Source organism: Anser anser (genome assembly GCF_964211835.1).
Source record: "Anser anser genome assembly, chromosome: 1".
Lineage (NCBI taxonomy): Eukaryota > Metazoa > Chordata > Aves > Anseriformes > Anatidae > Anser > Anser anser.
In genome coordinates, this window is record NC_139720.1 from 170223714 (window position 1) to 170251280 (window position 27567).

A 27567-nucleotide genomic window follows, 5' to 3' on the forward strand; every position below is an offset into this window, starting at 1 on the left:
TCTAGGTAGACTTCGTCAACAGCCTTTCCCTCATCTACCAGGTGGGTCACCTGGTCATAGAAGGAGATGAGGTTGGTCAGGCAGGACTTGCCTTTCATGAACCCTTGCTGACTGGGCGTGATCCCCTGGCTGTCCCGCACGTGCTGTGTGATTACATTCAAGATAACCTGTTCCATCACCTTTCATGGCACCGTGGTCAGGCTGACAGGCCTGTAGTTCCCCAGGTCCACCTTACAACCCTTCTTATAGATGGGCATCATGTTGGCAAGTCTCCGGTCATCTGGGACCTCTCTAGATGATCCACTAAGATCTCATAATGAGCTTGACAATGTAAAATACTGGGCAGAAAGAAACACTGTGAGAATGCGCCTTTGTCTATGTACAGGCAATTGAATACATGCCAATGAGAAGCCATCTAATGACAGTCTTTGAAAGGCAGTGCCCACCTTGTTATTGTATAGCAACAAGTCAAGAAAGCAAGAGACCTGGGAACACAGGTTGTCCTTGTCAACATTGTGCCCAAATTTTATAAGAATTTTATAAAGAATCCAGTCACAGAAGGATGAGGAAAAAGTTTTTTTTTCTTTTGTCTTTCTTGTATGTATGTATTCTGTCTCCTGTTATGTACCTTTCCTCACCTCTTGACCAGCTGAACTACTCCTAACGAAGAGATTGATGGAACTTGAAAAGGGAAGCAGAGAGGTGCTTATGTCTTTTCCTAACCACTGAAAGAGTTTATCATCGTCATTTTTAATAAATGAGATGGGTCTGAATGTAAATCCCTTGATAGGACTTTTTGTCTAAGACACAAAGTTAGACATATTGATTAAAGTAAAATTAAAAGATGTTTGCAATTCTGCACTAATTGTTTTGATATAAGACCCTTTTAAAAACAAGCTAGAATGACTATTAAATTATGCGGGGTTTGTAAAGTTCAGAGTACTAAATCTTTATCTTACAGTTGGGGAGAAATTTCTTGTCTAGAACTATTAAAGACAAGAAGAGACAACTGTAAAAAACTACAGTTGAACAAATTAGCATACCTTGCTACCATTTAATGACAATAGGATTTTGTGTCAAACACTGGATTGTCTCTTTTGTTTCTTCCACAGTAGGTAAAAATGTTTTGGCATTAGAAATGAATTTGGTAAGAGTGGTCCAGACCTCTTCTGGGGTAAAACAAACAAACAAACAAACACAACCCCAATGACAAAAATAAAATAATATATTTATATATAAATGCGGCCTTAATATCTTTAAAATGGTGATAACGTTCCATTTTAAAAGTGAAACAAAAATAGCAAAATTGATTAGAAAAAAGCTACAATAAGATTGCAAAAATCCAATAAAAGGTTTAAGAAATATATTAAGAGATATCTCTTTTGTATTCCTACCCTCTTAAATCCAATTCCATACTTTGGGATGCCACTGCTTTTTAACTTTGATATTTTTTGTAAGGCTCCAGTCAGAAAAACAGTAGTAGTTTTGAATGGAGAGGGTATCATTATGTCAAGAAGTAGAAAAATATTGGTAGACTAAGTTTCAAAGAGAAAATGATCCTTTTTGCATAAGCAGCATCATTTGTGAGAGGCAATTATAGCAGATATGTGTATATATCTCCCTTACTGAGTGAAATTCCTTGTGGTCTGCTGTCTGTGTATGCCTACCATTTCTTATGTAATTTCACATTGTAAGCCCTTCAGGACAATGAAACTACGGCTGCCCATCTGCACTAAGTATCACATATTATTATTACTACTACCGTTACTACTAGTCATACAAGTTGTCACTTCTGTTGTCATCATCATGAAAAAACAATACATTGTGTGCAGGAAGAGCAAAAGTTTCAGCAGTCCAGAAGCAAGATTCAGCATCCATGAACTCTGAGTAAAGATTTCCTTCTCTAAGTAACAGAATGGCATAGTAATCTGTCTCGGGAAATAGAGAAAAAGCAAACAAACAAAAACATAAAGGCTGAAGTGCTTGAATGTTGTTCTGTGTGCTTCAATGAAGTTACTGTAGCATAGTGATGTACTGTATAACAGCTGTAATAATGATTCTTACTTTGTGGCAAACAGTAGGTAGTATGTGTTAAACCGCAATGAAGGAAGCATGATTCATGGTCTGATTTTGCTTGTTAGGCTGAATGTGCTGGCATTGGAGCTGGATGAAGTATACGTACACTGTATACAAATCCAAATGTATGAAAAGGATATTTATTAGTGAATTTCTAGCTGACAATTTGTTGTATCCCCTATATATTTACATGTGCTGTTTGTGTGTGTACATGCATGCATACACATAAAAGTAGACAGAGGTACACATGGATACACATCTATCTTTATGTGTCCAAATAACACTGTGAAGTTTAGCATCTAAAAGTTATAAAAAAGGCTTTTTTTTTTTTTTTTTTTTTAATATTCACTGGATTCCTTCGAGGTGTGATACTTTTCCATGCTGCAAATTTACAAAAAAGTACTGTATAAGAACTAAAAAATGAAGATTATATCATAGTGGTCAAGACAGATTAAAGCAGTACAAACAATTTTTTAGAAAGACAATTCCTCCCAAACTTTTGAGTTAACGCCTGCTTACAAAAGGAGGAGGTAATTTCTCTAGACTTCAGAGCCTGTGCAGTCTTCTGGCTTTCCTGTGGCAGTTATATGCTACTCAGCTGGGCAAATTCTGTTTTACCTATTCCTTAAGTATACAGGAGATATTCATATGCAGAACTATATAAAATGTGAATTTGTAGTAATAAATGACTTACCTAATAAATGGAAAAAAAATATAAATAAGTACATACAACTTCAGTCAAGATGGATTGTGTGGAAGACAGCTTCCTGATTCCTCTGGTTACTGAGCCTACTAGGGGAATGCCTCTCTAGACCTGCTGTTCACAAATAGAGAGGGACTGGTGGGAGATGTGGTGGTCGGGAGCGGTCTTCGGCAGAGTGATGATGAAACAGTAGAGTTCTCTATTCTTTGTGAAGTCAGGAGAGGGGTCAGTAAAACTACTATCTTGGACTTCTGGAGGGCAGACCTTGAATAGTTCAGGACACTGGTAGGGAGGGTCTCTTGGGAGTCCGTCCTGAAGGGCAGAGGGGTCTGTGAAGGCCGGACGCTCCTCAAGAAGAAAGTCTTAAAGGTGCAGGAGTAGGCTGTCCCTGTGCGCCGTAAGATGAGCTGAACAGGGAACATTTACTGAGAGTCTGGGAGAAAAAGAGAGTTTATGTACGGTGGAAAAAGGGACAGGCAACTTGGTGAGAGTACAAGGAAGTTGCCAGTATATGCAGAGAGAAAATCAGGAAGGCTAAAGCCCAGCATGAGCTAAACCTGGCCACTGTGGTTAAGGATAAAAAAAATGTTTTTATAAATATATTAATGGCAAGAGGAGGCCCAAGGAGAATCTCCATCCTTTACTGGACACAGGGGGGAACATGACTAGTGAGGATAAGGAAAAGGCTAAGGTTCTTAACGCCTTCTTTACATCTGTCTTTACGAGCCACACCACTTATCCTCGGAGTACTCAGCCTCCTAAACTGGAAGTCTGGGACGGGGAGTAGAATAAATCCCCCACAGTTCAGGTAGAAACAGTTAGAGACCTGCTGCTCCACCTGGAATGTCAAAAGTAGGTACCTTAAAGGAAGCTGTAGCAAGGTGGGGATTGGTCTATTCTCCCACATGCCCAGTGACAGGACGAGGGGGAATGGGCTAAAGTTGCACGAGGGGAGATTTAGGTTGGATATTAGGAAGAACTCTTTACCAAAAGGGTTGTTAGTCATTGGAATGGGCTGCCCAGGGAAGTGGTTGAGTCACCAACCCTGGAGGTCTTTAAAAGACATTTAGATGTAGCCCTTAGTGATATGGTTTAGTGGAGGACTTGTTAGTGTTAGGTCAGAGGTTGGACTAGATGATCTTGGAGGTCTCTTCCAACCTAGACGATTCTGTGATTCTATGAAAGGCAAGTCCTTCTATGACCAGGTGACCCACCTGGTGGATGAGGGAAAGGCTGTTGACGTAGTCTACCTAGACTTCAGCAAGGCCTTTGACACGGTCTCCCATAGTATTCTGCTGGAGAAGCTGGCAGCCCACGGCTTGGGCAGGTACACTCTTTGCTGGATTAAAAACTGGCTGGAGAGCTGGGCGCAGAGAGTGGTGGTGAATGGAGTGAAATCCAGTTGGTGGCCAGTCTCAAGTAGTGTTCCTCAGGGTTCGGTGTTGGGGCCCATCCTCTTTTAAAATATATTTATTGATGATTTGGTTGAGGGAATTGAGTGCAACCTCAGTAAGTTTGCAGATGACACCAAGCTGGGGGAAGTGTCATTCTGCCAGAGGGTAGGAAGACCTGGACAGGATGGGTCGGTGGGCAGAGGCCAATGGGATGAGGTCCAACATGGCTAAGTGCCGGGTACTGCACTTTGGTCACAACCACCCCATGCAGTGCTACAGGCTTGGGACAGAGAAGCTGGAAAGCTGTGCAGAGGAAAAAGATCTGGGGGTATTGGTTGATGCTTGCCTGAACATGAGCCAGCAGTGTGCCCAGGTGGCCAAGAAGGCCAAGGGCATCCTGACTTGTATAAAGAATAGTGTAGCCAGCAGGAGCAGGGAGGTGATCATCCCCTTGTATTCTGCTCTGGTGAGGCCACACCTCGAGTACTGTGTTCAATTTTGGGCCCCTTACTAGAACAAAGGCATCAAGGCCCTGGAGTATGTCCAGAGAAGGGCTATGAAGCTGGTGAAGAGTCTGGAACATAAGTTCTGTAAGGAGCAGCTGAGGGAACTGGGCTTGTTTAGTCTGGAGAAGAGGAGGCTCAGGGGAGACCTTATGGCTCTCTACAACTACCTGAAAGGAAGTTGTGGGGAGCTAGGGGTCAGCCTCTTCTCACAGATAACTAGTGACAGGACTAGAGGGAATGGCCTCAAGTAGTGCCAGGGGAGGTTTGGGTTGGAAATTAGGAGACATTCCTTCTCAGAAAGAGTAGTTAGGCATTGGAATGGGTTGCCCATGGAGGTGGGTGGAGTCACCCTCCCTGGAGGTGTTTAAGGCAAGGTTGGATGTGGTGCTTAGGGACATGGTTTAGTGGGCGATATTGGTGGTAGGGGGATGGTTGTATCAGATAATCTTGGAGGTCTTTTCCAACCTTAATGATTCTATGATTCTGTGTTGAATAAGATAAATAAAATGTTGCTATTTGCCTATTTTTGTAGAATTCTCATAACATGCTTGTAGTTACATCATACTCTACATCAAGGGACTAATTGTGATTCTGGCTATCTGTTCTGAAATTAACATATTTGCTTAGGTGTACCTGACAGGAAAATATTGTCCAGTTACTGTTTTCCTGAACACAGTGTTACAACTATGTCTATTTTTTTTTTTTTATTATTTCTTGATGACATCACATTTACTTTTACATCTCTAAATTGCACTCTTATCATATAACACTATATAACCATGTTAATAAACTATATATTACCTATGAAATGAGAAGATAGGTATTTGTGAAAGGAGACAAATGAAAAATCTATTTTTAGGTGAATGTCACACAACCTGTAACTGAGTTGCTGAGCTTTCACTTGCATTGGACAGCTTCATTATTCATTAAATTGAATTAAAAAAAAAAAAAAAAAAAAGCTTTTCCTGTGTTAATCTCTGCCAAAATGATGAAGGATTAGTATAAAGTGTGAAATGTATATTTCATGGGATTCAGTGCTAGTGTAAAAAAAAAATAATCACTTATTAGTTTATATAAATTCAATATTTTCTGATACATAATTAAGACTATACCCTGATATTCAGCATGTAGAATTCCATCTTATTTCCTGGAATTACCTGTTTGTACTGCAATTTTTATTTATCAGAAGATAAATATGGAGAAGTGGAATAAAGTGGGAACAAATCTCTGGCATGGTCTATGTAATAAAATAAAGACAATAAGTGAAGCAGTCAATATGACTGAGGCTGAAAACCTCTTTTTTTTTTTTTTTTTTTGATTTTTCCTGTTGTCTAGAAATAAGAAGCCATATATATTTTCTAAACATTCTCAGCTTCTCCTTTATATGTTTTGGTGGGAAAATGTATATCAAAGACTATATTTTCTTTCCTGCAGAATTTTCTTCTGTACATGCTTGTTCTCTGTAGAACAGCAGAACTACAAATACCAGACACATAAACCCAATATGTTAGAGAAAATTATAAAAATCTTTCAATTATCAGGCCACATTCCTCATGGTCTATTTAAGAGCATTAGCGTGACTATATAACCGTAAAATTACAAGGCAAGGCTTTGTGAGGAAAAAAACTAAAAAAGAAAAATCCATATCTAGAAAAACAAAGAAACACAAAGAGTTTCAGAGAAGTCTTCAGAAACTTATTATTCCCCTTTGTCATAGTACTTGCTCTCCTGAACATTTTATGATTTCAGAAGAGGTAGTAATATATATAATAGATATTTTACATTGATAATAAGAGACAGACAGCATAAGGCAAAGCTATATTTGCTTTTAATGATATATCAGTAATACAGAGGTCTTATAAAAGTGTTTTTATCTATAAATGTCTGTCCTTTATATACCTCACAACACTCATTTATGGCAGGTAAAGACTGTAGCTGATTTCAAGAGACTGAACTGAGTTATACAAAAATGAAATCACAAATTTATAACAATCAAATCTAAAGAAGGATTTGATTCAAACAGTAGTAGGAGTGGTTCCTCACTGTCACATGCTAAGATTAGCAACTTTTTGCACACTGATTATGCATATTTTCCAATGGACATAAATAGCATAGATAGTGAAGAGTAGTCCGTAGTCCACTTCAGAAAAAATGAGCCAACATAGTTGATACTGATGCTTTGTTTGGTAATTGTTGCTGAGATACAGTTTGTTTCATCAAACACAGAAGATAACAGCAGCCTTGTTTGCAAGATTAAGGGGACCCAAAGAAGATCAGTAGTGCCAAAAATAAGGTGGGGAGGAAGGGAAAAAAAAAAAAAAAAAAGAGAGAGAAAAAGAAGTTTGAGTTCATAGTTAAAATTCAGGCTGTCTTTTGTCTTTTTGCCACATGATACTGCTTGAGTATGTAATATTACCTGAAAAAATGCCTGAGCTGGGACCAGGATTTCCTTGTCTAAAGACAGGCATGGAGTCCTCTGTGAGATGCCATAAAATAAGCAAGTTTTCCACATGAAAGGAAGAGGAAGACTTGAGGGCCTGGAATCACAGAATTATAGAATAGAATCATAGAATATCCCGAGTTGGAAGGGACCTACAAGGATCATCGAGTCCATATCCTGACTCCACACAGGTCTACTCAAAAATTCAGACCACATGACTGAGAGCATAGTCCAAATCCTTCTTAAACTCCGGCAGGCTTGGTGCCATGACTAAGACTCTGGGGAGCCTGTTCCAGTGCACGACCACCCTCTCAGTGAAGAACCTTTTCCCAATATCCAACCTGAACCTTCCCTGTCTCAGTTTGAATCCATTCCTTCAGGTCCTATCGCTGGTTATCAGAGAGAAGAGATCAACGCCTGCCCCTCCATTCCCCTGCATGAGGAAGCTGTAGACCATGATGAGGTCTCCCCTCAGCCTCCTCTTTTCCAGGCTGAACAGGCAAAGTGACCTTAGTCGCTCCTTGTACTTCTTCCCCTCTAGGCCCTTCACCACCTTTGTAGCCCTGGCTTTAATTTCTAAAATCCACCTAAAATCAAGACAGGCCTGACTCAGTTGCCTAGACATAGGTATGTATCTACTGCTATCTTAGATACCCAGAGTGCCTGACCTCCATCTCTAGAAGACCATGGGGTCTCCTGCAGGTACTGTGCTATAATCATCTATCCTATAACAATGTCTGAAATTATTTTAGCTATCTCAGGTGGTGCGTGTTTAGGTGTGAGTTGAGTCTGGGAGAAGTCACTGCAGTCACCAAAACCAGAAGATTCAGATTCAGTTGACCAAAGGTAGCTGTTTCCTATATAGTGAGCTCAACAGTTCTCTAGAGCTTGTTGGCTATATCCCTACTGCCTATAAAGGGAACTAAAATGCTTAGCTTACGTTACAGGAAACTTAACTGAGACAAGCTAAATGTTAATGGGGACAGAATGAGAAAAGAAAAGATAAGCAAATAAGAGATGGGTTTCTAAAAATAAATCTGGTATTCTTAGATCAGTTTGCTTGCAAGGCTGACAGTGTACAGCCTAGTTTTCTGCTTCATTTTCTTGGCTGCACTACTTTCCAGTCCAGAATTATTTTAATTTATTATTACCATCTTTAGCTACCTAATTGTGCTACTAATGAATACAAATAATCCATGCATCCCATTTTTACCTATCCACTTCAGTGTACAAATAATGGTTTGTTCTATAACTGCTGATTATTAGAGAAGGTAGCTCACATTACAGAAAATCACGGAATCACAGAATCGTCTAGGTTGGAAGAGACCTCCAAGATCATCTAGTCCAACCTCAGCCCTAACACTAACAAGTCCTCCACTAAACCATATCACTAAGGGCTACATCTAAACGTCTTTTAAAGACCTCCAGGGATGGCGACTCAACCACCTCCCTGGGCAGTCCATTCCAATGCCTAACAACCCTTTCAGTAAAGAAGTTCTTCCTAACGTCCAACCTAAACCACCCCTGGTGCAACTTTAGCCCATTCCCCCTCATCCTGTCACCAGGCACGTGGAAGAATAGACCAACGCCCACCTCTCTACAGCCTCCTTTAAGGTACCTGTAGAGAGCGATGAGGTCTCCCCTGAGCCTCCTCTTCTCCAGGCTAAACAACCCCAGCTCCCTCAGCCGCTCCTCGTAAGACTTGTTCTCCAGACCCCTCACCAGCTTCGTTACCATTCTCTGGACTCTCTCAAGCACCTCCATGTCCTTCTTGTAGCGAGGAGCTCAAAGCTGAACACAGTACTCAAGGTGCGGCCTCACCAGAGCCGAGTACAGGGGGACAATCACTTCCCTAGACCTGCTGGCCACACTGTTTCTTATGCAAGCCAGGATGCTGTTGGCCTTCTTGGCCACCTGAGCACACTGCTGGCTCATATTCAGCCAGCTATCAGCCAATACTCCCAGGTCCTTCTCGGCCAGGCAGCTTTCCAACCACTCATCTCCCAGCCTGGAGCGCTGCTTGAGGTTGTTACACCCCAGATGCAGGACCCGGCACTTGGCCTTGTTGAACTTCATGCAGTTGACCTCAGCCCATCGGTCCAGCCTATCCAGATCCTCTTGCAGAGCCTTCCTTCCCTCAAGCAGATCGACACACGCACCTAACTTGGTGTCGTCTGCAAACTTACTGAGGGTGCACTCGATCCCCTCATCCAGATCATCGATAAAGATATTAAAGAGGACCGGCCCCAGCACTGAGCCCTGGGGGACTCCACTAGTGACCGGCCTCCAACTGGATTTAACTCCATTCACCACAACTCTTTGGGCCCGGCCATCCAGCCAGTTTCTGACCCAACGAAGCGTACGCCAGTCCACGCCACGAGCAGCCAGTTTCTTGAGGAGAATGTTGTGGGAAACGGTGTCAAAAGCCTTACTGAAGTCAAGGTAGATCACATCCACAGCCTTCCCCTCATCCACCAAGCGTGTCACTTTGTCATAGAAGGAGATCAGGTTCGTCAAGCAGGACCTGCCTTTCATAAACCTTTCATAAACCCATGCTGACTGGGCCTGATCACCTGGTTGCCCTGCAAGTGCCGCCTGCAGTTCTCTCAGTACCCTCGGGTGGATCCCATCCAGCCCCATCGACTTGCGTACATCCAAGTGCTGTAGCAGGTCTCCAACCATTTCCTCATGGACAGTGAGGGCCACATCCTGCTCCCCATCCCCTTCCACCAGCTCAGGGTACCAGGTATCCAGAGAACAACCGGTCTTGCCGCTAAAGACTGAGGCAAAGAAAGCATTGAGCACCTCACCCTTTTCCTCATCTCTCGTCACTAAGTTTCCCCCCACATCCAGTAAAGGGTGGAAATTCTCCTTAGTCCTCCTTTTTGTGTTGATGTATTTGTAAAAACGTTTTTTGTTATCTTTAAGGGCAGTAGCCAGATTGAGCTCCAGATGAGCTTTGGCCTTTCTAATTTTTTCCCTGCACAGCCTCGCAACATCCTTATATTCTTCCTGAGTAGCCCGCCCTCTTTTCCAAAGATTATAAACCCTCCTTTTTCTCCTAAGCTCGAGCCACAACTCTCTGCTCAGCCAGGCCAGTCTAGTTCCGCATCGGCTCGTCTTTGGGCACGTGGGGACAGACCGCTCCTGAGCCATTAAGATTTCCTTCTTGAGGAGCGCCCAGCCTTCCTGGACTCCTCTGCCCTTCAGAACCTCCTCCCAAGGGACTCTGCCAACCAGTGTCCTGAACAGCTCAAAGTCAGCCCTCCGGAAGTCCAAGACAGCGGTTTTACTGGTCCCCTTCCTGACTTCGCCAAGAATAGAGAACTGAACCATTTCGTGGTCACTCTGCCCAAGACAGCTCCCGACCACCACATCTCCCACCAGTCCGTCACTGTTTGTGAACAGAAGGTCTAGCGGGGCACCTCCCCGGTAGGCTCTCTAACCAGCTGCGTCAGGAAGCTATCTTCCACGCTCTCCAGAAATCTCCTAGACTGCTTTCTCTGGGCTATGTTGTGCTTCCAGGATATGTCTGGGAAGTTGAAGTCCCCCACGAGAACAAGTGCTGACGATTTCGCGGCTTCTGCCAGCTGCCTGTAGAAATCCTCATCAGTCTCCTCATCCTGGTTCGGCGGTCTATAACAGACCCCCACCAGGATGCTTGCCTTGTTGGCCTTCCCGCTGATCCTAACCCACAGGGACTCAACCTTATCATTCCCAGCCTCAAGTTCCTCAACATCTAAACACTCTCTAATATAGAGAGCCACACCACCACCCCTTCTGTGCTGCCTGTCCCTTCTGAAGAGCCTATAGCCAGACATTGCAGCACTCCAGTCATGAGTGGTCCCACCACATTTCCGTGATGGCAACCAAGTCATAGCCTTCCCGCTGCACGATGGCTTCCAGCTCCTCTTGTTTGTTACCCATGCTGCGTGCATTAGTGTAGATGCACTTCAGTCGGGCCATTGTCTTCTTCCCCGGCTTTGCCATTGTTCGCCCCGGCACAGCTCCAACAAGCCTTCTTTCAGCCCCATCCCCCTTCTTTCCTAGTTTAAAGCCCTCTCAACGAGCCCTGCTAGCTCCTGGGCTAGGATCCGTTTTCCCCTTAGAGATAGGGACCCGTCTGCAGCCATCAGGCTGGGTGCCGAGTGAAGCGCCCCATGGTCAAAAAACCCAAAATTTCTGTGTTGGCACCAGCCTCTGAGCTGAAAATACGTGCTGAAATGTTGATTGTTGGGGAAACACCAAATTCTTTAATCAGTCTTTTAAATTATGAAATTATGAAAATGCATCGTTATTATTGTTCCATCAGACTGTGATGAGTAAACATGAGACACTCGAAGCACGTCTTTTAAATAGCTACTTACACTTGGAACTTTAATTTCAAATTTTTTAATGCTTATATTAGTACTATAGCACAGGAACAACATAGTTTGCTACTGGCCTTTTCGAGTGCACATGTATAGAGTTTGAGCAGTCAATGTGTAGCATATACATTTCAAAATTGCGTCCCTTGCACTTGAAAGCCTTGAAAATGCTACTCTTGTCAACTTGGTGCAGCATGAATTGAAATGCAGGTTGAATGCAATGTAGAGCTTCCAATTGCTGCTTCAGAAAGGGTTGTGCTGAATCTGAAATACTTTGCATAATTTAATTAATTATGCCACTAAAAATGATTTTCTCTCAATTTGAAGCAAACAGCTTTTATGAGGGTGAACTGCAGCACCCAGGGATATCAGGTGTCCAAGCTTTTAATCCTATTACAAAGACTTGTCAACTACTGATGGAAACTGGAAAAATGTAAGCCTCCAGCAGGGCAACAAGTGAAGGGGAAGAAGGCAACAAATTTTTAATACTCTTTGAAACCACTGTATGCATTAAGTCCAAATCAAATGTAAAAAGTGACAGAACTGGTAGCTTGCACTTAATTGTACAGACGGCGAGTAGTGTCTAAGGAATAACACTTATTTTGCTTTGACATTAATGAAAATAACTGGTTCCTCTAAGAGGAAAATTGTTATGCTTAACTAGTGTAAGAAACACACAGCAAATGGCCAAGACTATTTGTTTTCATGTCTGTCCACTTAAAGTGTTAAGTAGTGCAGCAGCCTGTAGTTTGAAAGTGTTTTCTAATGTTATGGATTGGATTCTGTCTATGAACCATTTTCATTGTAAACAAATCTCGACAGAGGCTGCTGGACTACAAGTATGAAGGAATCTGTAACTGACTAGACACTACCCTGGATAATTTGCTTTCTGAAACTTATCTATTCCAGTTTAGTATTGGTTTTGGTATCACTCTAAAAGAATAGACACTGTACTTTGGAGGCAGAAAGGAGTTCTGATTTTAAAATGATTTATTTTCTGGGCCATATAATCAGTGCCTAATTGGCAATCTATGACTGACTGTGCAAAATGTTTTGACCAGGTTATGAAAGGTTACAGTAGAATTGACTCTATCTCCATATCAAACATCAGCATGTAACATGAAATTAATTGTAATGTAGACGGTTCTGTTAATAAATAGGAAAAATATCTTACTACTGGGAGTTCACCAGCTCTATGAAATTGAAATGCAGAAAACTTCCATGCTTATCATATTAACAAATATTCATAATACTTAATAATATATTCTGCATATTGCATGTATTCATACATGTATGGTACATATGTATGTCAGCATCTTTGGATGGGAAAGGTTTTTTTAAAAAGTGTTTAAAAGATTTGTAAAATGGTCTCTTTGTTAAGAATACTATAACTGTACATGTAAATTCAAGAACTTTGCTCCAGGTGTGAAGTACATTTTACAAACTGAATATCCTTTTCTGTTTTTTTTTTTTTTTTTTTTTTTTTTTAAGAATAACAGAAATAAATGTCCATTTATTTATTTATTTATTTATTTATTTTCCAGTGGATGGTGAGGATTGGAGAGTTTGTAGCTACAAAAGCAAGACATATTGACATAGATTCATTTTACTTAAGCTATCTAATTCTAATCCATTTGTAAATGCTTTCTCTGCATTTACTGTAAAGATGTAGGCAAGCCCAGAGGGCATTCATTCCATTTGTCTCTTATGTTCTTTCCTTCTTCATCTCTTGTATGTGTAGGTGTTATCTGGTTACTAGGCAGTACTGGTATTCATCTGAATTGCAGTGTAGTCCCGTTTGTGTTAAACTAGCCAACACACAGGGCTTATGCTGGTTTCATGTTAGATGCAGCAGGACAGACGTCTGCATCCAGCATGAAATAAGAGCAGCATGGACGAGTCAGATGTACTCTGATACATCATTTGCCAGAACAAAGTTCTTTCTTTGACCTTTATTTAACAGGTGCAAAGATTTAGACTGGGCTTGTACCTGCTCAATATTTGTCAGATTTTTGGTGGCTGTCTTTTAAGGAAGCCCTAAGTGCCATACAAAGAGCTTTATTATTTGTGCACATGTACCCAAAGATGGGATGAAAGACCCTTTGGAACTACCTGTCTTCTTCTATTGAGTACATATCTGCATCGACACCCACATCTTGGCTTAAATTAAGTGAGGTGAACACATTTTCTGTTTAACTCTCATTTCTGGGGTCGTATTTGGATGAATATTCAGAATAAATGAAATATAAATGTCACAGTGGCAATAAGCAGAAACTGTGAGAAAAGAAAATTAGAAGATTTATTTTTTCAGCTAAGGTTTAGCTCCTTTAATTATATATGTGTTTGAAAGTTGTTTCATGTGTTTTTTAGAGTCCTTGAGTTTTCAAAATACAAGAAAACATGTTCACTTATTAGAGGTGATGATGAGATTCAAATCAGTTATTAACCAGCTCAGCTATATACACTGCATAAAGGTGGTGACAGCTTCATGTAAAATAGTAGAAATATCTAATATAGTTGATCCTTTTCATTGTTTCATAAAATTGCTGTGTTTGTGTGCGGTAGAGTTAGGACTGAATTTTCATTACCTACTTCTGAACATTTTATACTGGGATTGAGACAGTATTGAGCTAATGAGTTAGAATTTATATTGAGCCTTAACTGTCTTCATGAAGTAACTAGGGAAAGAAAATCATGGCAATAATGGAGTATTTTTCATTATAAGCTATGTTGTACAGCTTTTACAATCAGGTTTTTAATAGATGTAGAGAAATTAAATTGGAATTCTACCAAATTTTGTGCTTTTGTCATCCCATAAAATTGATGTTAAAAAATGTCAAGACCAATGTGCTTAATTTCTACTGAAGTAAGGAGGAGATGGTATTAGTCCTGTTGCTTTCAAGGCCCTGTTGTTTATTAGGTAGTATGATGTAGAAAAACATTCAGAAATATACACTTCATTGTAACCTTCAATGCTAAATATAAACTGAGTATAGATTAAATAGGTTTTGACTAATGTTATCCTAAAGTCCTTATCAAGAGAAATTCACATGAAAACAGCAGAAACATTCAGTCAGGAAGGTGAAATTGCATTCCATATGAAAAAGGAAGAGGTCAAATATTGCTGATGTGTATATTAATGCTGCTGAGAATGCATAGATATAGTGATTTTTTAATATATTCAAACATAGTTTATTGTTTTTATATGATAAATATACAAACATACAATAGTTATGGATTACTTCATATGTGTAGACATACATATGCTCAATCTGAGCATTGCACATGAATAGGCACCATAAATAATGTCTTAAGAAAGGATTTTCCGCTTCTACTATACAAAAATGTAAAGGTTAATAATTTTTGTTGTCCTTTAATACTATTTTTCCGTTGAGTTCTGTGGGTATTTTTTATCAGGGGCCCAGCAAAATGCTTAACTACATGAACTATTGCTCATCTCTGCCCTTTTTTGCCCACACTTTTCCTTGCTGTTAATCCATTCCACTAGCAAAAGACTGCAGGAATCAATTAATATTTCCTTACAATTTAATTTCCTTACAATTTAATTAATAATACGCAATAAAAATGTAATATACAACAAAGAAATGTCACCCAAGTATGTTCAATAAATGAATCTTTTAGTTAATTCCTATAATATTTGCTCATTCACAAATACAGGAAGAAATATTAATATAGTTTAAATTTTAATTGGCATAATAAAAAATTATTTTTTTTAGATATAATAAACACATATAAAACAAATGCCACATATGGTTTTACTTGCTATGAATGGCAAAAGTATATATAAAAACATTAATACATCAGACAAATTTCACGTGATTGAACACCACTATTATACTTTTAGGTCCATGTTCTAACTCAAATTAATAAGTTATCCTTGTGTATCTTTTTCAGCAGATGAAAAAAAAACACACCACCACCACCACCAAAAAAAAATAAAAAAAAATAAAAACAAAAACACAACACCACTACCAACAACAACAACAGAAAAGAAAAATAAATTGCCCTTCTCCCAGCCCACATACTGAATAAATAAATAAATAAATAAAAATTGCCACTTGCAAGAAAGGTTAAATTGCTGGCCTTCCTTGCAAATTCAGACATTAAAAATTTGGAGTTTTCCTTCATCCAAATAATATATATTCATTCCCCACAGGCAGCAGTGATGGTTCTTGGGATAAAGAAAAACTTCAGTCTCCCCCCACCCAGGGATCACAGTCCTCTGTTAACCACCCCAACTTGCCTGGACAGCATAATGTTCCAGTTAGCCATCCTCTCAACCCTCTTCAACAGAATCACCTTCTGCCAAATGGTACGGGTTGACATCTTTCAGCATTAACATCAGTAGTGTTCCAATTCCTGTCTTTATTTTGTGTTTACATAAATAGGCTATCAAAAAGTCAAAGTTATGGGGGATATTGGAATACTTCCTTCAAAGTTCTAGCAGGGGAAGTGGAGCTGATAAAGAACAAATATGTATGCAATAAAACTGATACTTAAAATAATTATTAACCAGTGTATAAGTGGCATGGTAATGCATTGTTAAGGCATTTTACAGCAGATATTAGAAAAGATAGTAAACAGCCTTTGCTCATCAATGATACTGTACAACATTACACTGATATGATCAAACTAAAGATCAAAGATGTCTAATAGCCTCTACTTGTATGTAAAAACCCTCCATGGTTGCTAGTGATTTACACATGCACATCCCAGAAAAGAAAAGACGCATTGCTGCTTTGTCCTGATGTGGGACCCATCTTGTCATCCATTAGCTGATTATTGTCCATGAGGAGAAAACAGAAATATATATATATATATATATAGTATATATATAGAGAGAGAAAATAAGTAATCCTATTTGCATTTATTTTTTCCCCACCAGGACTGGAACTTCCTTTTATGATGATGCCCCACCCATTAATTCCTGTGAGCCTACCTCCAGCATCTGTCACAATGGCTATGAGCCAGATGAATCACCTTAGTACCATTGCCAACATGGCAGCAGCAGCACAAGTGCAGAGTCCTCCATCCAGAGTTGAGACATCTGTTATTAAGGTAAATATATTAAAAATTAAATAAAATAAATCTAGCACACTCAGAGGCATCATAAGTATTACAAAGATGGGTAGGTGTCAGATGTTACAAGGTAAGTCATAAAGTCAGTATGTAGCTCTGAGAACAGTAGGCTACTGGTCACCAGTTCTATTTTCTCCTCTCCCATATCATAATCATAAGTATTAAAATAATGCTGAAGCTGAAGCACTTTTCATACAGAATACAAAGCTTTCTGGTTTTTCATATTTAATAGTCTGTAATCTAATGGCATGTTCCTCAAGATATCAAGTAACACATTATTTCATTGTTAAATTAAAACAAGCAAAGATGGAGTCTGTCTATTCTTCCAATTTGTAATTCTAAGCATTTGAACTGAAATGCTGCAAAGTATCTGAAGAAGGCTGAAAGGCTTAATACTTTGTCTTTAAATTGCCAAATGCTGGAACAGAATGTGATAAAGTTACACAGAACAGACCCAATAATCTCCAGGCAATAATAATAGTACTGTAGAGAACACTCATTCTAAAATGTCTACCCATTTTAGGTTTTATTGCCTACAAGAGTAGCAGTCTAGCCCCTTCTCCATCCCAAATTAATTTGGTCAGAGATTTATTTAGCAGAGACATGGAGTCTTCTTTCTTTTTGACTGAGGATGACGTGTATTTATTTTAAAAGCTTTTTTCTCTTACTACCAGTTATTTATGATTTGATTTGACATTAATTCAGATATTTACATTTTGCATCTTTATCCTTCTTTAGTTCTAATACACAAGATACAAAAAGAATTGCGTGCTAGTTAATTTTGTGCTATTACTTAACTTCCTTACATTAGAAAACAAACAAACAAACAAACAAAAAACGTAGTGGCAAAATTATTTTACATTTTACAACTATGTTGGAAATCTGTCATTTAATACAATCCTTTTGACAAGATCTGGGTAAATGTAAAATCTGTTGGACCTTCAAATCAGGAGCTACAAAAGTTTTGAAGGAGGAGCACATGCAAAACTACACTTGAGAATTATGAATTACTTTGGCAACAAAACTTTGTTTTCACTATTTTTCCTAGTATTTCCCTTTCTTTCATCATCTGTGAGCTATTTCATTTCATATGTAAGAATTCAAAATTTGATCTTCACTAGTATTTTTAACTTTCTGTTTCAAAACTTTGACAAACAGTTGCATTTGGAATGCAACATAGCTCCCAGATTATGAGAAAGAAAATAAATAAATAAATAAATAATTAAAAAAAACCACTAAACTTTTGTGGAAAGCAGGCTGTAGGAAGGGGGCCTGGTGTGTTCTTAGATCTAACCCCATTATGGGAATATAATGACCCTGGAAGCACTTAACTGAGATGTAACTCTAACTCTTCTAATTAAAATCTAATAGGTTTAAAAATATTGGACTCTGAAAGAGAGACTTTGTCATTATGTAATTATGTATATTATTTTAACCATAGACAGCGCCATACCAGAAGATTTTCCTTACCCCAGAGTTCTTTAACTTCTAAACAAGTTCATTCTTGTAGCTCATTTAGGCAGAAAGATAGTTTTGGTCTAATCTAGGTGAAGAACTTGAAAATACCCAGCAAATTTTGATTTTCAGTTTGAAATATTTTAGCAGTGTTTTGTAACTTTTTCCCCCCCAAATCTTGATTGTTTAAACATATGCTTGTATAAATAATCAGCACAATTTATCATCTCTTTATCTTCTCTTATATACCTACGAAAATTCAACAATTGTTTATTTATGCTACAAAAATCTTCATCATAGCAACCAATTTTTGTGCATCTCCTCTCATAACATTTTGCACATTATTTAACAAAACAGGTTTGATGTTTCCACCTGGTTTGCACACAACCAATAATTGGAAAGATGTGGATTTATAATTAAGTGTTTTTAAGTGACCAAATTAACTTATGTTCTTTTTTGAACAGTATTCTCTCTCAGAAGTGAAATACATTTTTTTTAAAAAAAATGTTTATGCATTTAAGTTCACGGTTTGGGGACATTTACATAGAACCTGACGGAGACACTACCTAAGCACTGCTGTATCTTCAGTCAAGACCTGTAGCATATTACCCACAATACATTTATATTAAAGGTAAATACATGAATAAAAGAGTGATAAGCTGCCATACAAAACTCACATCTTGCTGCATATAATTATTTCAGTAATCCTTTAAGGGCTCAGGAACTTGTACATACTTTCCTACTCTGTACATACTACTGTACATACTACTCCTACTCTTCCTACTCTTTCCTACTCTTCCTACTCTTTCCTACTACTGTACATACTTTCCTACTACAGCCTCTTTGTGGTACACCATATCTATAGATTCATGTCCTCTGCTTTTGCCTAGGAAAGATGAATATGGTCATGTGGATAGAGAGAACACAGCCTATTATGCTCCTATTTTTTTTAATGCTAAATTGGATTGAAAAGAAAACCTGATCAATATAAAAGCACAAGGTCATTGTTTGGGGGATTTTCTTCCCATCAGCATGGAAATAACGTTACTGGAAATTTACCTTTCCCTCACTAGAAATAATCAGAGGCTGTGAGTCTAGTGCCTGTTGAATTATATGCACTGAGAAGTTGAGAAGCAAACTTCAATCAGCATACTTTCTGAACCTTACACTAGCAATGAATAATAGCTTCTACTACAACTAAAATAAATATTTTAGAGTATAGATGTAAGTGAGAAGGTCAAACTTGCTTTTTCTTTTTTTTTTTTTTTTGTAGGAATGGTTAAATAGTGAAGTTGCTCTCTTTTACAAGAGTTTTTGTTATTAGAATAATACTTTCCTTATACTGCTACATTTTTAGGCTTTTTTGTTTTGTTTTCATTATCTTCTGCATCAATCTTTTAACCTTGGTTTACTTAAATACTTTTCCTCAATTACAATTTTCCAGAAGCTGATTTAAGAGGACTATGAATCACTCATCATTGAGTTCATCTTTATAACCTGAAATGTCAGTGTAGATTTGAAATTAGAGTACAAGATAAGTTTAAACTCTAAAGTTAGATGACCTATGAGAAATTTCTACTCTGAAGAATAAATCCAGAGTTACCATCTCTAATTAAGTAAATGGAAACGAAATTCAGTCTTAGAAAATAGGAGTCTTCAGCTTATAAATATCCTGGTTTACTGGATAGAACTGACCGTGAACAGTGCCACAGTGTATGACTTGCTGACCTTTCTTTCCAATTCACTGAGTTCACAGTGAGTGTTGTTATCTTTAAACTCACAAAGCTTAAAATGCCTTTCTATTACTGGGTAATATTTCATTTCTTCATGATAAGAAGGTGGAATAAAGCTGAGATCATATATTAACCAAACATTTTATCCTGCTGTGTTCCGGAGATGAGACAAAGACAAAATTATAAGGGAAAAACTTAAAAAGCAACACTTCTTTTTTTTTTTTTGGCAATGAACTCTGAGCTCTAAAATCTTCAGAATTATAATTCAGAAGAGTTTTTTGCCTTTTCGAACATAAGACAAACATTAGATGTTGTTTTGTAATGGAATGTTTAGATATATGAGTTGGATGAATAAGAGGAGAGCAACAACAAGCAGGGACAGCAGATTGTGACAGCAATGAATAGTGGTGTGACAGCTGTGACCTGGGGATGCTTTAGATATGAGGTGGCTTTCATCACCTGCCCATGGTTTCAAAGGCTCGGATTGTTAGCAGTTTCACTACATCATTTGTTTTTTTTTTTAGTCAGTAGAAAGATATATGAAAATATAAAGAACATGCCTTATATTAATAGCAACATGAAAAATTCTACTCTGATAGTTAGAACAGAGCAGAATGCCAGAATCAAAAATTACACTTTGCCCATGGAATATTACTAATAGTTATGGGAAAAAATAAGAATAAAGTAGGGAAAAAACAAAACAAAACAAAACAACAACAACAAAAAAAACATACACACACAAAGCAAAGAATAACTTCATCTGAAAAAGTAACCAGTGGCACAGTAGTTTTCCACTGCTTATTAAATACATGAAACTAAATTTTTCTAATTCTCTAAATATATCACAGCACTGGTTGCCTTCTTCTCATCCAATAGCAGAAACTGACAATGAAATGAATAAACTAAGATAGCAGCTGACAGTTGATTTTATAGGCTAATATTAATTTTTATTCTGATATGAAATTTTATTTTAACATTCTTCTACTTTTCCATTTTTCACTGACAATACGTGTGTTACTATTAACACATTTGATGTTCCTATATATTTTTTTTTACCTGTAATTGCTGCCAGATAGTCCAAATAATAGACCAAGAGAAGAAATACTAAACTGCTATACAATGACATAGGAACAACGTACATTTCCATGTTTCAAGTGAGAGTGGTGATGAGGAAGTTCAGAGAGTGGACCTGAAAGGAAGATGACTGTAAGAAAAAAATGAACAGGTTCACTTCATTGAGGGTGTAGACAGCAGAGAAAAGGACTGTAGAAGTCTTCTATGACTACTGTGTGAATAACCTTGAGTTCTTGAGTTTAGCGCAGAGTTTTAATCCTAAAAGATATTGGCCACAGTATTTCAGTGTAGAAGAGTTTACTGATAATTTATTTTCCAGTTATGGAAATGGTGCTTTTTATTTTATTTATTTTTATTTTTTATTTTTTAATGGTATTAGTTAAATTATCTTTCAAAATTGGCTGACACAGCACTCTGTAGAGAAAAAGGCATAGGAATTACCCTGAAAATACAATTAGACATCCTGGAAAGAAAACCATTCCACTTCAGTGTTGTTACTAATAAAGTAGAATTTTCCTGTACTATAAACTTAAGAAGACTGCCAGAATTGTCTTCTGATATCAGACTGAAAGTATATACGGAATATATATATACTGAATAAATATATACTGAAAAATCTTTAAAAGTGTCTCTCTGGATGCACTGAACAAAATAGCATCCAAAGTTCATATTGAAGGGCCATCCTCAAATTTCAAAAGACAATGTTAGGAAATACTAGAATGCCCCTGCAACTTTAAAGTGATGACATTCCATTTAGTAACCATTCAGTGAATGGTTAATTGTTCAGCTTTTTTTTTTTTTTTTAATCAGTGTCTGTCTCATTTTACTTACTTTTTTTTTTTCTGCATCCTGTGTTGAATGCAGAAGTTTTCTATGGACACTTCTGTGCCTTACAGGAACGTAATACTCAAAGAGTGGTGGATACATATTTGCAACATGAAGTATACTATATTCATTTTACAGAAAAGTATTGAGACCAAAATAATTATATGCAAAATTGCTAAAAATGATATTTTTGGAATGCCTAATGAGAAAAACATGATTTTTCAGATAACCTATTATTTCTGGAGACATTTGCGTGATGTTACTTTAAAGTGATTTTCTTGAATTTGTGAATAAAGTTATTTTCATTTCTTCATTATCTGATACATATGACATAATTCTTTGTATAAAAAGAATTTTGATTTAATATATAAATAAAAAAAACCTAAGTGCATATTTACTGCTACTAATAGTAAAGCAAATACTCTCCTATAAGTAGTCTAGAATAAATCTAAGAACACTTACTAGCTCCTGAAATATCTAGCTTCAGATGTTTAGACTAGAAAAACAAACATGAAATCTGTGATATAACTAAAAAGTTTAAAGTATATTATAAAACATTAGTATTTAATTTTCTTTTTGTTGTGACCACAGAGACTAGTATATCTTAAAATTATACTTATGAACTTCTGCATAATAGAGAAAATCACCAAGCTAATCAGAATCTTTCTTTTATTGAGATAACATAAATATGTATATGAACACTTCTAGCACCGTTTGTTCATTTAGTGTAAGAAGACCTTAGGTCAAAGTGTAGCTGAACTCCTTTATTATAGCTTAATCAGCTTTATATTAGAGGTCAGTGTCTCAAATTATTAATTCATACAATCTATATATTCAAAATTATTTATTTTAACTTTTAATACAGATTGTTTTATTATGAACTTAGAGGATGGTTCCTGTATACCTGGCATGTAACTGGGAATAATGTCTTTGTTGGTATAATACGGGATTCTATTACTGTTTAAACAGTATGCTTATATGAATTGATTTGTGTAATGTAAAATAAATATCTGCAGATAAATATCTCACATGATACAGAGAAGGTAGTATATATATATATATTTTTTTTGCTTGTCAATTTGCATATGTGTAACAGAGAACTATGTATGTGATGTAAGATTAATTTGATTTAAAATGACCATGAGGTACAATGGATGGGATTCATTTTGCTGTCTTCTAAGGCACAACTCATTGGACTTTTTTTAGATATCTGCTTTATAGAGTGAGGTAAATTGTACCTTGGAAGCATAAATGTATGAACAAACAATAAGCCTAAGGTGAGAAGCTCAGATGTAGACATTTGTACTGTAGACAACTACATTTAGCTAGATGAATCTCATTCTTGGTGTTTGGCTGGATCTACAGTTTTGATTGACCTTGAGGAATGAATTCATACCACTGCTTCTTATTCTTAAATGTTTTTATTTTTCAAGTAAGACCTGATTTTCAAAAGAAGAGAGGGAGAAAAAAAGGAGGAAAATTCTGTCCAACCTGCCAATAAGAAAGTGATAATTCAGTTTGAAGAAGTTTTTTGCATGTCTATGTATTTGCATGTTGTATATATAAATGCCTATGTGCATTGTATACTATAGAGGAATACATATATGTATATAGTCCAAATATGTATTTTCCAAGACAAAATATAATTTATGAATTCAGTTGAAAGGATACACTCAAATAAGAAGGGGTTCTGAAATAGTTGTCAGGACATTTTAATGAGAACACACAGAATCCAGAAGCTCAGTGACACTTCCAGAAATGATCCTGCTCTATCATGATTCCAACACCAGCTGCTGCTCTGGTTTCACTAGGACAGCCAGCCTCTCTCTCTCTCTTTTTAAATCTGTTATGGCCTGTGAAACTCACTGCCTGGCTATGCTTTATGTACAGACCATGATTTCAAGTGATTTGGTTGAAATAACAGTTAAACTATTACTTGGTAGTTTGTTTTTCCTTCTAGCCAGTTAAATTCTGCTGATATTCCCAATGATCATGCAGTAAACAGAGAAATAAAAATCAAACAAATCTATAGTCTTTTTGTCTATTGATCACTTTCTACATTTTGTGTTATCAGTTATCACTATCATGATGGGAACAGTAAGGCAGAAACAATGAAAAAATGCAGACGAAAAAGATCAAAAATAGAAAGATAAAAAGGCAAATATTATAACGAAAACCTCAATAGGTTTAATGACAATACAAAACATTTGAAGTTGTGAATTTTGATTGGGATTAGAAGCATGTGTATAATAAAAGAATAGAAAAAAAAAAAGACAACATTTGCATCAGTGAGACATCAGCAAGATCAGACAAGCTGATAGTGCTATTCAAAAAAGGAAACAGAAAATAAAAATTTATAGCATTCAGACAGTTTGAATGAACACCAATTTTATAGTAGTGACTGAAGAAGTTAGGAAATAATTTTTAGCATCTTGTCCTTTGGACTAAACATTAATTTGGAGTCTGATAGCACTGTAGGCTAAAGCTCAAGGAAAGATAAAACTGTAAAAGCAAAATGTCCTGTTTTCAAGGAATATAAAAAATAACCGAGAGATTCACTTCTTTCACTCTTTCAACAAGTACAATATCAAATAAGTATGTCATTTCACAAGAAAGCCATTCCTGACATACTTGTCAACTCAAGTTCAAAATTGGTCAGTTAGTTAACGAAAGAGTAAGAAGCTGTGCTTTGGTCATTTGGAAAGAGATGATTATAATTTTACCACAAAAACAAACAAACAAACAAAAAAAACCACACTTTTTTTAATTTTGAAAATTAACAGTGTATGGAACATTTTTTGTCATGTATCCTTCTCCCAGTAGAAAGTAACCCAAACTATTGAAAAGTATGACATTGGACATGATTTTATCTTCTGCATCACTTAAAGCAGAAATGTCCTTAAAAGAGTTTGTTCAACACTGAAGAGCATCAAGAAAGCTGAATAGTATTAATAGTAATGTACCTCTTAATCTGATAATCTGATAATCTAAAACTGATAATCTCAGTTTTATGTCTAAAACTCAGTCTGTGCCTAAATTTAAAGGATGACTAAGCCCAAGAGATAAGTCTTATGGAGAAGCAAATTAGAACAAAAGAGAAAGACTAAAATTACCTGTAGGAGAGAAATATGCAGAAGATTAAAAAAAATAATAATAAAATAAATGGATGGCTATTGGAAGTAGCCACATTCAAATTTTATTAGAATGATTCTAGAATTTTGTCACTAAGGAATGGGAAAGGTGAAGAATAAAAGAACATCTGTGGGAAGCCTGAAGTGGTGAAAACCTAGAAGGTATACTTCCTTGTCTATCATCTTAGGAGCAGATGGATTAATCCTATACTTATTACCTGAAATATATAATTTAGGATAGTGATAAAGGGACCAACAGTTGAACTCCATCAAGTTTACCTGATGGTAGGTATTTGGGTAAGACTTCTGGTAAGGATGGACTTTCCAAAGAATGAAGGCATGCTGCTGGAGCAGAAAAAAAAAAAAAAAAGGAAAAAAAAAAAAAGATTCAAATAGATTAATGTTGAATAACTACTTTTTAGTACCTGGTAAGAAGAAAAAAAAAAAAAAAAAAGCATATATAAGGAAGAAAGTGTGTATGGTGTTCTGGTTATCATATTGGTACCATTCTGCTTCCAATATTTTCAGATAACTCGTAATAAGAATTTACTTAGGAACTTGTGGAATGAGATCTTAGAGTATAGTCTTTGCATCTATGCAAAGAGCTGTTTGAAAAATGTAGAGGAGTGTTGATAAGTACAGAAAGACATTTCTGTTTTACTTGGACAAACTGAGAGAGTATTATATTGTAGGCTATGTTCTTGAAAAAAAATATGAAAGAAAAAGGAGTGTTTTCTAATTTTAGAGATAACTTCCAAAACTGTTAAAATCTCTGTTATTTGTATGTTAAAGGAAAACAAAACAAAAACAACACCTTTTTCACAAGAACAATTCTGTTATTTATAAAATGGACTTGATATTGAGGGTCTGTAAATTGTAATATCAGTGGGATAAGTGGGGTAAGAACACAGCAGTCCCTGTAGTGAATGTTCCAAGTATGGTAGAAGAATTTTTGGAAGAGTTAAACATGAGATTCTTAAATACTTAGAATTCATTCTTTGTATCAGATTGTAAAGAACATTGAAATAAATTTGGCTCTAAATCTGAGAATTTTTCCCTTAGAAGTGCATTGTCCATTTGCTTATTAACCTCCAATTCTGATGCCTGAGAGTTACGTATTTTGAAATGTTGGCTCAACATATCTTAAATTGCAACATATCACTAAATTGTTCACACTACTTTTTCTCATGAGTAAGCAAGCAAACAACGGAGAAAACGTTGGTTAGTGGGGATTATATTTTCCAAGTGATAAATAGTTCTGCATTTCTTGTTTTCTAGTAAATATGGTCAATTGAGTTTTAGGATCTTTTCATCTATCAGCCTATATGTACAAAGATGTTTTTAGTATCTTGCTGCCACTCCAGAAGGTACCATATTTTTTGTAGGTTCTGTATGTCAGTTTACTATGGACATCTCAAAATTCTTCTGTGTCTCAAATGCCACTGAATATCTGTATGTGAGCAGCTGAATTAAACCGTAGGTATCTTGTTTTGGATGAAGCTACACTGGCTTTAAAATCTATATCTCAATTGACTGAGACACTTGCCCCTTTGTCCTGAATATGGGTGTCTCCAAAATTTCATATCTATCTAATATCTGTCAAAACTGCATTTAGATACCAACAAACAGATTTGTCTATTTCAAACTGAACCCCTCACGGTTTTCTTCTTATAATTAGATTTTTAGCAAAAGATTTGAAATAAAGTCACTTAATTTCGTTTTGTTTGTTTGTTTTGTTTGCTGGAAGACAACTAGTGTAATGACATTACAAGCCAACATCAAACTCTCTAGAAATATCTTTAATTACATAATCACAGAATCACAGAATTAAAGGGGTTGGAAGGGACCTCGAAAGATCATGGGGTCCAACCCCCCTGCCAAAGCAGGCTCCTTAGAGCAGGCTGCCCAGGTAGGCGTCCAGACGTGCCTTGAATATCTCCAGAGAGGGAGACTCCACAACCTCCCTAGGCAGCCTGTTCCAGTGCTCTGTCACCCTCACCGTGAAGAAGTTCTTTTGCATGTTGGTGTGGAACTTCCTGTGCTCTATCTTGTGGCCACTGTACCTTGTCCTATCCCCACAAACCACTGAGAAGAGGTTGGCCAAATCCCTCTGTCTCTCACAACTCAGGTATTTATGCACATTGATAACATCCCCTCTCAGTCTTCTTTTTCTCCAGGCTGAACAGACCCAGGTCTCGCAACCTTTCCTCATAGGGAAGATGCTCCAGGCCCCGTATCATCTTTGCGGCCCTCTGCTGGACTCTTTCCAGGAGTTCCCTGTCTTTTAATTAAGTAGAATTGAGTTTGTCCTAAGAATGAACAAGTTTTAGGAAAAATACTGGACAAAGGACCATATCCTAGATGTTTTCTATTGTCAGGATTTTAACACCAAAAATATGTATTTTTTTCTTATAAAAAAGTGACATTTTGCAGAAGTTACAAAAAAAGTTCTGATCATCTGAGTTACTTATTGAATACATTTTTGCACATTTCTTTTTCTGAGAAAATTTAAGTGAAGTCATTCTAAATGTAAAGCTAATATTTTACCACAGACAGAATCCACCTTTTATACACAAAAATCTGTAGTAAGGAAGACAGCTTATATTGACATTCCAGCGCCATTAGCTTATCACTGTGACTTTTTAGAGCTACAGAGGATTTCATTATATTATTAGCAGAATTTCCATTTATTATTGCAGCTAGCTTTGATAAAGACAAAAAATTGCTATGGACTATATTATTGATTGTTTTATTGAATTATGA

At 37.0% G+C, this 27567-nt stretch overlaps 1 protein-coding gene across 12 annotated transcripts in view; it reads left to right on the forward strand.

Annotated features, from left to right (window-relative positions):
* DACH1 (dachshund family transcription factor 1) overlaps positions 1-27567 on the forward strand; it is a 384976-nt gene that overhangs the window by 242698 nt on the left and 114711 nt on the right. For 7 of the 12 annotated variants that reach the window (XM_083842839.1, XM_083842837.1, XM_083842836.1 and 4 more), the window contains exons 4-5: positions 15664-15819; positions 16393-16565. In XM_083842839.1, coding sequence (XP_083698965.1) covers positions 15664-15819; positions 16393-16565 — 329 coding nt within the window. The remainder of the gene's footprint in view (positions 1-15663; positions 15820-16392; positions 16566-27567) is intronic. The other 5 variants (XM_083842833.1, XM_083842840.1, XM_083842831.1 and 2 more) reach the window with 1 other exon arrangement.